The sequence below is a fragment of the Salminus brasiliensis genome, chromosome 24 (assembly GCF_030463535.1).
Source record: "Salminus brasiliensis chromosome 24, fSalBra1.hap2, whole genome shotgun sequence".
In the NCBI taxonomy this organism is placed as follows: Eukaryota; Metazoa; Chordata; class Actinopteri; order Characiformes; family Bryconidae; genus Salminus; species Salminus brasiliensis.
The window spans coordinates 6,920,826-6,934,167 of NC_132901.1; the positions used below are offsets into that span (position 1 = coordinate 6,920,826).

General features: G+C 37.0%; 1 protein-coding gene across 1 annotated transcript; it reads right to left on the minus strand.

Moving 5' to 3' along the window:
- Positions 1–211: 211 nt before the first annotated feature.
- erlec1 (endoplasmic reticulum lectin 1) lies at positions 212–10,907 on the minus strand. The gene is made up of 14 exons (XM_072670177.1): positions 10,602–10,907; positions 10,260–10,364; positions 9,723–9,803; positions 8,762–8,839; positions 8,577–8,637; positions 8,438–8,475; positions 8,076–8,299; positions 7,492–7,630; positions 3,823–3,984; positions 3,637–3,696; positions 2,313–2,437; positions 2,139–2,216; positions 1,964–2,039; positions 212–1,295 (listed from the first exon to the last, which is right to left on the minus strand). Exons 1-14 carry the CDS (start codon positions 10,740–10,742, stop codon positions 1,224–1,226), a joined length of 1,440 nt encoding a protein of 479 aa, XP_072526278.1. The 5' UTR covers positions 10,743–10,907; the 3' UTR covers positions 212–1,223.
- Positions 10,908–13,342: the final 2,435 nt, after the last annotated feature.

Genomic DNA, 13,342 nt, shown 5'->3' on the forward strand with positions numbered 1-13,342 from the left:
CTCAGCAGAATTAGTTCCAAATCAGTAGTGGTCATAATATTCTGATGGGATTTTGTAAATCTGAAGCAAGTATGTCTAAACACTTTATATGACAGAGTAACAAAAGGTAACACAAATGGCCTGAGCAAAAGAGAACAAGCATGACTTAAAACAAAACTAAAAGGATTAAGACAAGTATACAAAACAAAACAAAAAAAACAGCAAAAATAAATTGTCAGTGGGAAATGGAGTTTAATTTGTAGGTCCATGTAAGAAGCTGGAGACGAACTGCAGGCTGTCCAGCGAGACAGTGGAGTTTGTCACCGACTTAGAAACAAGCTGCTTGTTGAGAAACTAGGAAATGCTAACATTTAAAAAAAAAAAAAAAAGGTACACTATACTTATGTTACCTACTTTATTTACTAAACTGTCATATAAAAGCAATAAAACATGCTGTTATTTCACAATAACACACTCCCTCTCGCATTCTATTGCTTTAATATTATATACACTACATATCATGTATATGCATTACCAAATGCTGCAATCATTTAAAAAAAAAAAAAAAAAAAAAAAACACACACACACCCACACAATGGAATATGCTTGCTTCATTCGCCTGATCATCCTTGCCTTACTTCAGTGTTTCAGTAGTATACCTATACATTTGCAGGTCAACTTTGCCAGTTTGCAAAAAGGTTTCACAAAACCCAGCGTGTGCAGCTACTATGCAAGTTAAATTTTCCAAGTGCAAAGTGCTAACAGCAAGCATGTAATTGACAAAACATGAGGTGAAATAAATTAATTAAAACATAACACCCCCCCCAACATATTACTATTATTACCATTCAACTAAGAAACAACCGATTCAATTAAATATACAAAGACAGCTGCAGTGTCAATCATTACCATGCCAAAATAAGTATTTAAAAAAAAAAAAAGCTGAAACATAAGATCATCCAGTAAGTGAGGGTAATTTTCTCATATTTTCAGTCATATAATGACTGCAAACCACATTTCTAGAATGAAAGTACTTCCCACAATGCACATTCTGTTGCATAGCATTAAGTGTTCATCCACAGCTCAAAACAAGTCTTCAGTGTTCTTAAAGGGAGTGTGAGGAGTTTGCAGTTTGAGGTACTTATTGTCTTTTAAAAGAAACATTTCCCCCCTCAGAAATTAAACTCACTCAAAGTAAAATATGCTTCTTTTGCGAACACTTCATTCTTTTTGTTTAGTTTTTTCTAGCTTGGGATGGAGAGAAGGCCATTCTCATCCGCAGTGTCCAGAATCTTACAGATCACTGGAGATTCAACCTGTGGAGAGAGAGAAGAAGAAGAAATTTTTTTTTTCTAAAATTTCTCTTCACATTTGCCATCTGCCTTAAATATAATTTTCACAATTGTCCCCTCATCACACGTAGTAATTTATCAGGTTGGGCATGTTTGGTGTGTGAAGTGATACTTTATAGTTTTTCCACCAGAGGTACAAATGTGATGTAGCTAAAAGTAATGAATATTTAAGCCAACACTTAGAATTCTTATTTATTTTTTAGACTGGAGCCTTTTGAGTTATCAACACGTCCAATAATAAACAACATGCAACCATAAGGACATTGTATGGCTAAATCTTCACATACTCCTTAAACCATGTCAAGTAATCTCAAATAGGTCATTTCTGAACTGACATGCATATAATGAACAAAGCTACACAGTGTACAAAAAGAAGACATGCTGAATTCTGAAATCTGTCTATACAGTATCAGAAAAAAAGTTCATTTCAGACTACTTAAAAGAGATGGTTCACCAAAAAGTAATTCACATTTACAGTAATTGGATTATGATAGTTTTTTTTTTAAATTGGTCGTTAAAAAATGAAGTAAAAAATGTTGGATATTCACATATGTACAATGTAAAGCATCTGAATTACTAAATCATGCAGAAATCGCAGAAAAAAAAACTATTATAAGCTCTTTTGTTCTCACCCCTAGAATATACTGGCAGGTCTGAGGCTCCAACAGGTACACAGTCACAGCATGAGGAGACTCTGATTCTTTACATCTGAAAGTAAAATAAAGAACAGAAGACATTTGTGCACATTCTCTGCTTAATCTGAACTGGCTTGGGCACGTTTTGTTAGAGACTAGCAAAGTCACTCACTTGAGCTTCACTATGACCTGCCTAGGTTTTCCTGTCAGGTCACACACATCTCCATGGCTGTAAAAGTGGGATACCACCCTAGCGATGCATAAAAGGTAAGCAGCATTAACAATACATTATAAAATGTAGGTCTGTCATAACATTACAAATGACCAATATAAAAAGGCGTCATACTTCACTTTCTGCATTCCATCATCTTTGAGCTGGTAAGTACGAGCCACGTTCTTCTTGGCCCAATCCAAGTGATCCACACGATTCCAGCTGCCAACCACAACGATACTCTTCCCTTGCTCCTTGTCCTTTGACAACACATAAGCAACAATGTGACAACCATGTACACATACTTACATCTGACTTTAGTAAAACAGTAAAGTGACTTTTACGTTGTAAAAACAAGTTATAATTTAACCATGTTACAGGAGCAGAAAAATATAGTAGTAAGGGTCCCAAGGACTAAAAATAGCGATGTGTGCTTGCCCAAGCATTGACTAGAAAGCCCACTAAGCTATGCAAACGGAAACCGATAACAAAAATGTCATTAAAATCTCTTCTTTATAATAATTTACTTCTCATACAACTGATGCAAAACATTACTGTTTAACAGTTGTCTGGAATTGGTTGTCATTAGTCCATTTTTGTAAATTTTTTGTAAATGTATTGCGGGACAAAAAACTAATTTGATCTGGTTAAATGATATGTCTGAAGGAAGCTTGGAGGAATGTTGGTATGGGAAGCCAGACATCACTGTTGAGGTATCATGGGCTTAATTTAGCAAAACACTAATGGAGGCAGGTGCATATGATTTTCACCTTTCATAAATAAGAGCTCATGACTCACTATTCGGCGCCATCTTACTTTACAAACTAAACGAACAGAGAAAAGAAACCAGCACTCAAAACCTTTTCTTATTGTAAAATGATCATGCAGTGATGCAAAGGTATTCTTTTAGCAGAATGCTCGAATGAAGGGCCACAAAATCTGCCTTTTTTCTATAGGATAAGGGCACTTTGAGTAGAATTTGAGCTGAGACAAACAGCACACTGTAGCAGCAGGCAGAAGCAGATGTAACAATTTACTGAACTCTGACCCTGAACTGAGCTTGAAACACACATTCAGTAATGGTGTGAATCTGGTCACTGTAAATATTTTATATTTCCATTTCAATTTGAAATATAAAATAATAAATTTAAAACACAGGTATGGTTGTAGTAAAATCGTGCCATTGAACTTTATGCTCCGTTCAGGCGGTGGAGCACTGTCTGAGAAAAATTGAGTAGACAAATGAAACAAGCACTTATTACACTGTTGGAGGATACCTCAGTGATGGTAGTGTAAAATAAACATAAAATTCAGTTTGCTTACAGTGAACACCATGCACAATTTTAAAACAATATGAGTGAATAGTTTTGTTTTTTCTTTGTCTCTGTCTTTTATTAATTACAAATTATGTAAAGCTGCTTTGTGATGACTACAGAACTACAGAAACTTTTCCACTCACCTCATGATACTGATGGACATGCTTTCCGTAACAGAATTCATATTTCCACCATCCAACACCCTAACCAAAAAAAAAAAAAATACATAGTTAGTTAAGCTTAATAGTTCGATGGTAAACTTGTATTAATTCTATTATTGTTCAAAATCATTTCTTTAAGTCAGTCAACTCTCCAATAGCTGAACTCACCCCATGCAGACAGTAAGAGCCGCTCAGGAACTCCTTTATGAGCTGTTCGTCAGTCAATCGGGAGATATGGGTAGTGCCCACTGTAACCTGAGCTTGACCGCCAACAGCCAAGGGCTTGTGAGTGGAAGTGTAAGCCTCTTCCCGCACAGGAGATGGGTCTTCCTGGAAGAGAAAAAAATATAAATTAAATTTAAAAATTAATTAGTTAGTTATTAAATCATATTAAAAAAAAAATACCAAAAAAAAAAAAAGATTCCAGTGTTGAAATCTGGTGAAAGTGAAGACCATAATCTAAAAAATTTTTTTTAAGGGTCCTGCAGCTCAGATGTTATAAGGAAGCGTCTACCATAGGCATGGAGGACCAAAGGAGAATGCATCTGGAAAAAGTCAGGAGCTACACACAGACCAGAGCCAGCTGATTGTAAGCAGCAAAGTAAATGGTATGACTTTATTAATAATTTGGTAAGCCAGGATTAACTTGATCTGATGGCAGGGCAATGCAAAGAGTAACACTTTCTTTGTGACAAATGGGGTATGTGTGTGTTTCAATAAATGCCTTCAAACAAAAGAAATCCCAAACATACATGTTTTTTTTAGTACAAAAACAGGAAACCTTTTGCCAGAGACCTGCTTTTAACTGAACAGGCATTCCATATGCTGAAGAAAACACTTCAACAAACAATCAAGAGCTGAAGATGGATTGGTCCTAAACATCATGGTGTTCTAAAATAAGAAGGAGTATGTAAAAAACTGTTCATGTCCAATTGGTTTGATCTGAATTTAAACTGTGGAGAAATTTCCCCAAGTTGGGAAATGTAGAGGAATAAACAGATAATTATGGGAATTAATGGGAATAAAATGTGAAAAACTAAAAGGTGAGAAACGTACATATAGTTGGAATTTAAATAAATAAATAAAAATATAAATATATATATATATATATATATATATATATATATATATATATATATATATATATATATATATACACACATATACACACACACACACACACACACAGCTCAAAAAAATAAAAGGGAACACTTAAACACAATATAACTCCAAGTAAATCAAACTTCTGTGAAATCAAACTGTCCACTTAGGTAGCAACACTGATTGACAATCAATTTCACATGCTGTTGTGCAAATAGAATAGACAACAGGTGGAAATAATTGGCAATTAGCAAGACACACTCAATAAAGGAGTGGTTCTGCAGGTGGGGACCACAGACCACTTCTCAGTACCTATGCTTTCTGGCTGATGTTTTAATCACTTTTGAATGTTGGTGGTGCTTTCACACTCGTGGTAGCATGAGACGGACTCTACAATCCACACAAGTGGCTCAGATAGTGCAGCTCATCCAGGATGGCACATCAATGCGAGCTGTGGCAAGAAGGTTTGCTGTGTCTGTCAGTACACCAGGAGACGTGGAGGAGGCCGTAGGAGGGTCACAACCCAGCAGCAGGACTGCTACCTCCACCTTTGTGGACAAATGTGCATGTGTCTGCATAAAACGGTTAGAAACAGACTCCATGAGGATGGTATGAGGGCCCGACGTCCACAGATGGGGGTTGTGCTCACAGCCAAACACCGTGCAGGACGCTTGGCATTTGCCAGAGAACACCAGGATTGGCAAATTCGCCACTGGCGCCCTGTGCTCTTCACAGATTAAAGCAGGTTCACACTGAGCACATGTGACAGACGAGACAGAGTCTGGAGATGCCGTGGAGAGCGATCTGCTGCCTGCAACATCCTTCAGCATGACCGGTTTGGCAGTGGGTCAGTAATGGTGTGGGGTGGCATTTCTGAATCCGATTGAGCACATCTGGGACATCATGTCTCGCTCCATTCACAAACGTCACGTTGCACCGCAGACTGTCCAGGAGTTGGCGGATTCTTTAGTCCAGGTCTGGGAGGAGATCCTCATCAGGAGCATGCCAAGGCATTATAGGGAGGTCATACAGACACTTGGAGGCCACACACACGCAATACTGAGCCTCATTTTGACTTGTTTTAAGGACATTACATCAAAGTTGGATAAGCCTGTAGTGTTTTTCCACTTTAATTTTGTGTGTGACTCCAAATCCAGGCCTCCATTGGTTAATAAATTTGATTTCCATTGATGATTGTTGTGTGATTTTGTTGTCAGCACATTCAACTTTGTACAGAACAAAGTACTCAATGAGTATTTCATTCATTTAGATCTAGGATGTGTTATTTGAGTGTTCACTTTATTTTTATAGTAGTGGTGAGGGTCAGGTTTCAAGAAATCATCTGGACATATGCTATAGATGTGATTGAGGAATGAACAGTGCATGCAGGGGGTATGGTCTCAAAAGCCCTTCAGTCTGTAATGTGCCATGTGCCTGGGATTGAGGAACAGCTTTGCTATTCAACTGATTTTGTTTATTATATCTAATTATTACAGCCAAGATTATGCTTCCGTATGTATTTTAACAATTCTAAGTTTCTCATGTTTAGCTTTGAATATTCCCATTTTATTCCCATTATTTCTAGATAATTCCCATAATTGCCCATTTATTCCCATGGTAAATTTCTTTGTATTGTTATGCCTTCATGTCTGCTGTTGACAAAAAAAGAACATTGATGATAGTGCATTATATAGTTCCTTTAAAGTATCCAACAGTTCCTATTAATTCCAATAAAATCCCATAATTTCCCCCAAAAATTATTATAATTAAATAATTTGGAATATTTCTGAAGTTCCAGAGCTAAAGTTCCCATGGAAAGATACCGGTAATTTTCTGAAAATTTATCAGAAATTTTCCACCCCTTTTCCCGTAATAATGTATGTCTCATTTGGTGAACTTTTCCTTGACCTGATTTTGACCAGAGATTTACATTGGCGGTCAAAACTCAGAGTCAACTTATGAAGTTGGTGAGTGTTTGCTGGGAGAGACGTCTTTCATATGTATGAGCAAGATTTGTGAGATGTTTGTCACAAAATTAAGTTACTCTGGTCAAAATTGTTTATTATACTGAAAAGCAAACACGCAAGAGCGAGAATAAGTATAAATCTAGGGTCTCCGTATTTTTTTTAACTGTAGAGAGCTCATTAACCAGAATAGAGTGTCATCAAAGTCTATCAGTAAAGTAATGTCCATTTAGTACACTCTTACACATTTAGAAAGTGATTTCAGCATTTTAGGAGACAGCAGATGTAGCAGGTTTGAAATCAGTCTTGAATTCCAGAAATCAAGGCAAAACCAACATCTGTCCAAACCATCGATTCATAAGTCTTGACTTATAGCAGGGACTTGACTTGGATTGGGACTTGCTTGAGCCTTGCACATGTGTTACTTACTCCCACCTCTGCATTTGAGTGCAATATTTTACCCTGTTTACTGCTCTACTGAAACACTAACCAGTTAAGAATTATTTGTATGACTAAAGCATTGATCATTCATGCCTCAATAATACAAAGATCTTTATCTCTTGCCACTTAAATCCACAGTCAAGGTCAGCTGGGCCTGCTTTTAATAATGCCACAAAGTAGGAGTAGAAATTGATTGCTTATTTCTATTGCTCAGCACCTGTCTGGAAACCTCTGCATCCATCTCCCCACTTGCTTATTCAGGTTTTTCATTTAATGGGTCATCTGTCTGTAGTGTCTTGAGCACTAGCTAACCCCATTTGGTTCCCCTTACCTCTTTCTCAATGGCAGGGCTGAAGTGTGGTCTGAGCAGCTCTTCCTGCTGCTGGTCCAGCTGTGCGAGACTGTTGGGTCTGAGAGGGGAGCCTGGCAGAGCCTGGCAGAATATGGCGTTCACTGGGGATGACTTAAACCTGAGTGAAAACAGGAAAAATATATATAAATAGTGAATAGGCAAGAGAAACTGAAAGGTTAAGGTGAAAGGTGAACAAACGGTGTCAAATATAAGCCGCATTTTTTAATATAAAAATGTTATTCTTTAAGGTATGCGTCCACTGCACATGAATTGGTCATTTAAAATTTCACCCCTTATTAACTTTTAACGGCTAGTAGCAAAAAAAATATGTGCAAGGGATTCTGAAAGATGGCACTGTAGCTGGCTTCAACTACGCAAATTACATACATCAGACAAAAGCAGCAGTATGCTCCTACATAATTCCGGCTGCACAACATGGACATGAACACAGAAAGGGGTGCATTGTGTAGCACTTTAGTTTATTATGTTGTCTATTTGAGAAAAAAAAATTCATTTGAATGTATTTGTAATCAATGGTCAACTGGTCTGTAAATAACATGTACCTGTATCTGGGATGAGAACAGAGCAGCGGAGTGAGAACCACAACCTCATACTCGCAAGTTGTAACCTCAGCAATAGAGAGAATCTCATGCTTGGCCTCTGGGTGGCAGACGTACAGCACGGAGGTGGACCGAGGCTTGTTCTGTTTAAGTAGACATGGAGTCCCATTCCCCATCTCCACTGGATAGTAGGGGGTCAGTTGGCCTTCAATATTTTTAGTCAGTACCTGTAGTGAATCAGTTAGAGACATCAGAGACATCTAATACTATTAGTGCTTATCTTACATAAAGTAATCTGTATACATATATTGGTCTTATGTATAAATGACAATAGTTAATTATATTATAAATTGTTCTTTACACACCTCACTGACCGCCTCGTCCACTTTACCAGCTTCAGATTCTGAAGAGCAGAAAACATGAAAAGAAATATTTATTAAACTCCAGAACCAGGTCCAGAACTGAGAAATGCATGTGAAATGCAAAAACAAATCAAAAACAAACCTGCCACAGCATCAGTGGATTTACTCATGGTCCCCAAGTAGTACTCCTGAATGTTCAGTTTCTGCAAGCACAAATCATCACTAAAATAAAGTCTAAAAACATTAGAAAGCAACATTATTTTAGTAGTATTTTTCTTTCTTTAGATTTCCACTGAAATATTGTCTGAATAGAACTGTTAAACAAACCTGCCCAGTCTCCTTCTCCTCATGATACTGCCTCACATGTTTTCCATGACACACCTCATATGTCCAGTATGATTCAATCTGCAATAGAATCGTATTATTGTAATATGTGATTATGTAATTATGTAAGTTTTTAATGATTGTCTAAAATTATTAATTGGTTTACTGTATTAGTTTAGTTTTGCACAATTTTAGAGTGAAGAAAGAAAAGAAGCACCATGCAAACATTTGGTAACTCCTAGAGGTTTAAGTACTCCTTTTAATAATCTTTTAATTAACTTGTTAGGGCAACAGTTCATTTAAAATCATCAACAGGCAGGTTAGCATGTTCAGTTTGTAATGTAATTAAGAAAAAGCAGCATTTTATATTTTTGCTCCTATGCTTCACAAACAGCTGGGGAGTGTAATTCATTTTTACACTACTATTGTAAACACAAATTGTAATATGAGCACTCCTTTATTAACAGCTATAAACACACATTTGTTGACAGGTTGAGAGATACAGAACCTGCATAAAGAATCACAAAACTTGCATATAATATTAAATGAATGTGTGATCTTCACCTTTTGGAAGTCAGGTCATCTTACAATCACTTAGCTGCTCACAGTAACAAAATCTGACCGGGGCTAGTCTAAATTCGGCAACGATTCTTAAATGAATTGATATCAACTGAATGGCAACGCATGGTGAGACAAGATAAGCTTTAAAGCAGACGGATGCAGTGTTCTACAGCCTGTATGCAACAACCTCTAGTCATTGACCCATTTAAAAAAGAATAATAAAAAATAAAAAAACAAAAAATCCAAAGGGTTATTAGCAAAATGACCACATGATTCACTTAATTCAGAGAATAGCAATATTTATGTATCTTAAAGGCACTACAGTACTGCTCTGCTATCATAAAACAATTACACTGTGACTTGTGAAAGAATGTTGAGAAGGAAACCAAGATGTGAAACTTACCCTGTATGAACAGCTGCTCTGTTTGAATAACGGTGTAAGCAACACATCTGGGGTATGCCCTGTATACTGCTTCTCCTCATCCTGACAATAGAAAAAGAGATAAAGAGAAAAAAAAGAAGGTAAATAATGTATATTAACTATCAAATTCACTGTCGTACAATATCTGTATTCCACATTTATTCTAATCAGTTACAGTTTTTTCATAAAGAAATGAAAACAGAAGGTTTTTGGTTAAACTAATGCTTTACTATAGTTAAAATTAGAAATCTAATAGTTATCTAACATCTTGGATGTAAACACATTTTTGCAAACTGAAAATCCATCCTCAACCAGCCCTACAGCTGGTTTTCAAGTTTTTTTGGGATATCCAAATAACCATGCAATATCATGGTATACCATACCCTGTAACCAGTATACCGCTGCAACCCTTGCAGCAAGAGACAGTAAATGTGTAAGACACAGAAACTAACCAAAACACAAAAGTAATAACCAACACAGCTAAAAGCAAAGCTATTATAATGAATATTACAGTTTTACCTCATTTCCAATGGCTAGGGAAGGTAATAAGCACTTGTATTTTTCTTTTTCTACAGTTGTCATAATAAGGAAGTCGTCTTCTTTATAAAGAGCCCCAGATGTTGGCTGTGAATGAAAGGGGTGGTTAGTGAAAAGGTTCACAAAAGGTATCCAACGCTGAACAAACGCCAAGATACAAAGAACTACCAGCAGGGCTGGTTTGCAATGAGACTCACGCAACTGCACTACATTTTTAACGATCACACGCTCCCCTCCAAAACAACATCCAGATAAATTCACAGATCGGGATTATACAGATTCAAACACCCCGCGCAATTATATTGCGAAAGGACATGTTCTTACCAGTGTGACATGTTCTCCAGGCCAGTTAATTTTGAACGGTATTTCATCTGTAAACAGTGGAGAAGTCCCGCGGTGAGCAGAAAGACCGACACACAAGAACAGCAAAGCCACACATGCAGCTAACGAGAGGATTCCGGTCATCGCCTCAACCAGCCACTAGCTAGCTACCTGTTTGGCTACAGCGTCATGAGCCGAAGAACGACAAACCAGAATAGAATAACTGTTTATCACTGTCCTCTTAGAGGCCTATCTTATACACTGCTCAACATTACTAACAGGAATTGCATATACAGCTTGCCACGTCCATGTCCGGTATAGACTCTGAGATCTCGCGAGATCTTAATTACCTTTTGTCATTAAGGATTGGAGTCCTAAAATGTGGGAGACTCATTTCAGAATAATAAATAAGATGTAGCCTGTACCCGTGTTTCTTGAAAGAAGATTTAAATTTGATTTATGTGTAAGCTGTGTCTTTGTAAGTTTAAATCTTTGTAAATTTAAACCTGAAGCATTTGTTCTTTTCGTGTAAATATACACAAAGGGTTTGGTCAGACACTAGAAACTGGTTTAAACATAACCTTCCTTCTTTTGATGTTGATGCCATTTTATTTTATTACTTAAGTCATAAAAACGTTAAGTCCAGCCTTCTCTGATGCCATAAATGTGGTCATACTTTTACCAAAATACCACATTCGCTGCAATAAGTGGATGGAAAATAAGCCCTCTTTATTCTGTTTTATGAATTAATTAAATTACTAATTGAAATACTATTCTTCATTCAGTAGATTAAAAAACTGTTGCATCATCCCACACCAGATCTCTAAAAACGTACTGTTTTGTATGGCTTTGTTCCTTTTTCTGTTTTTTGATTGATTGTTTGTTTGTTTGTTATTTGTGTATTTATTTAAAACGTCCTCATCGACTATTTGTATATTGTTTTGTACTTTATGTTGTTCAAAGTTTGAGTGGAAACTAGCTTTCTGTCAGGCATAGACAGGAGGACGTCAGGAGAAAAACAAATGGAGAGTGAAGTAGCCCGAAGCTAGAGTAATAAGCTAAGCGACGCCTCTGCTAACAGTGTGTCTTAAGCTGAATAAAAAGTGAAACCAAGGCGAATCATCCAACACCAGTACCTGAATGCAATCAAATTCTTACAACAATGTATTTTGCTTTCTATTCTTCTGAGACTCGTATAGATGTTTATCTACTATAAACGAGTTCCAGAAGAATAGAAAGCAAAATGGCACAAACTCTTAATACTTCTGGACATAGTGTGTGTTTACAAACAGTACATTCCATAATTACTATCTTACAGGCAGCCCTATATACATGATATATACAAGACACTCTCTTTAGCTATGGGCAACACTGGACAGAGCACTGTGAGGTGAAAAAGTGAGCCTGTCAACACCTTGCCACCTTACCCTTGCCACGTTGAAGGTTAATACTGCCACCCTGCCCACGTCGACAGATGAGGCTGCCCAGATTACAGTTTTGAGAACAGTGACTGTGAGAAATTACTTCAAATATGTATGTATTTTGTTTATTACAGCCAGAGAAGACATCCACCTTTGGGATGGAGTGCATCCTGATGAAGTCAAGCGCACCTGATTGAACCCAGTAATTAACAAGCTTATGTAGTGAGTTAGAGCATGGAGTTCCCAGGTTTGACTTTGGGATCCCCTGATGCAATGTGTGTGCTACTGGTTTCTCTCTTTCTTTTTAATTCTTCTTTATTTGGTGTTTTCTCAAATTCGTCGGAACCTGCTGTGATTCTACGATAAGGAACTACAACCAATTGGTGTCAGGACAATAAGCACAGACCAGAATAATATCTGTAAAGGAGACTTAACGTGTGAATAACACATTCTAACTGTAGGGGGAGCCCAGTAGTAAGAAATACCAGTTCTCCATAATTCTGCTCTAGTGCAGTTTGCCAGTGCTGACAGCGGACCAGAAGTATGTCTGTGCCAGAAATGTTCCACATATGCATGCTATATAGGTGTACTTTGTAGATTTACAATTATTGACTGTAGCTCATCTGTTGTTGCAACATTGTATCAGCACCATACTTAATCCAGTGTTTCAGCTAACATGGTCATTTTGAACTTCTCTGGAATTTCTGTTTAGGTGTGTTTATGTGTGTAAACAGGATATGAGTTTTCCTTTGTGGACAGTAAGGAAGAGGAATGTTACTTTAATTAGTTAATTATACATTATTGATGCGTGTGTATGGTTAAGGTTAGTTATGTATTGTTGATGTGTCCATGCTAGCCACAGATCATGTTACTTCTCACACACGAGGAAACATACCATCACTTTAACTAAAAGTCATTGCTTTTGAATGAATATAAAAGGAAAAGAAGGAAGACGTTAAAGCTACCGTTTTAACAAAATAAAGCTGTGACAGAATCTGGCAATGAAAGAAGTTTCTAAAAGTTTCTAAAGTCCCAAGTTGTATTAGAGGGCTTTAGATTAGAACAAAACAAAAGGGTAGTTTTAGACTGAGCAAATTGTCATTGGCGTACTACAGCAGCACTAACGCAATGAGTAATTACCTAAAGAGACCACACAGGCGCTATTCTAGAAAATGGACCGCCAGAAGTATTGTCTAGTCATGTTTAGTAACCATTAATGGGAAAGATTGTTACAATATGTTGTCCTTTTACACCAGGTTCACACTACACAACTTTTAGAATTGCCAGATCGTTGTACCCTTTACACTACACAACTCGTCCTGT

Bases quoted from the DNA above. Each gene is read 5' to 3' on its own strand.
- erlec1 (XM_072670177.1), bottom strand. From the start codon at position 10,742: ATGACCGGAATCCTCTCGTTAGCTGCATGTGTGGCTTTGCTGTTCTTG. The intron at 10,365-10,601 runs GTAAGAACATGT...TTTCATTCACAG, and splicing joins CTGGAGAACATGTCACACTG to CCAACATCTGGGGCTCTTTA. The intron at 2,438-3,636 runs GTGAGTGGAAAA...GTGTTGTCAAAG, and splicing joins ATGTCCATCAGTATCATGAG to GACAAGGAGCAAGGGAAGAG.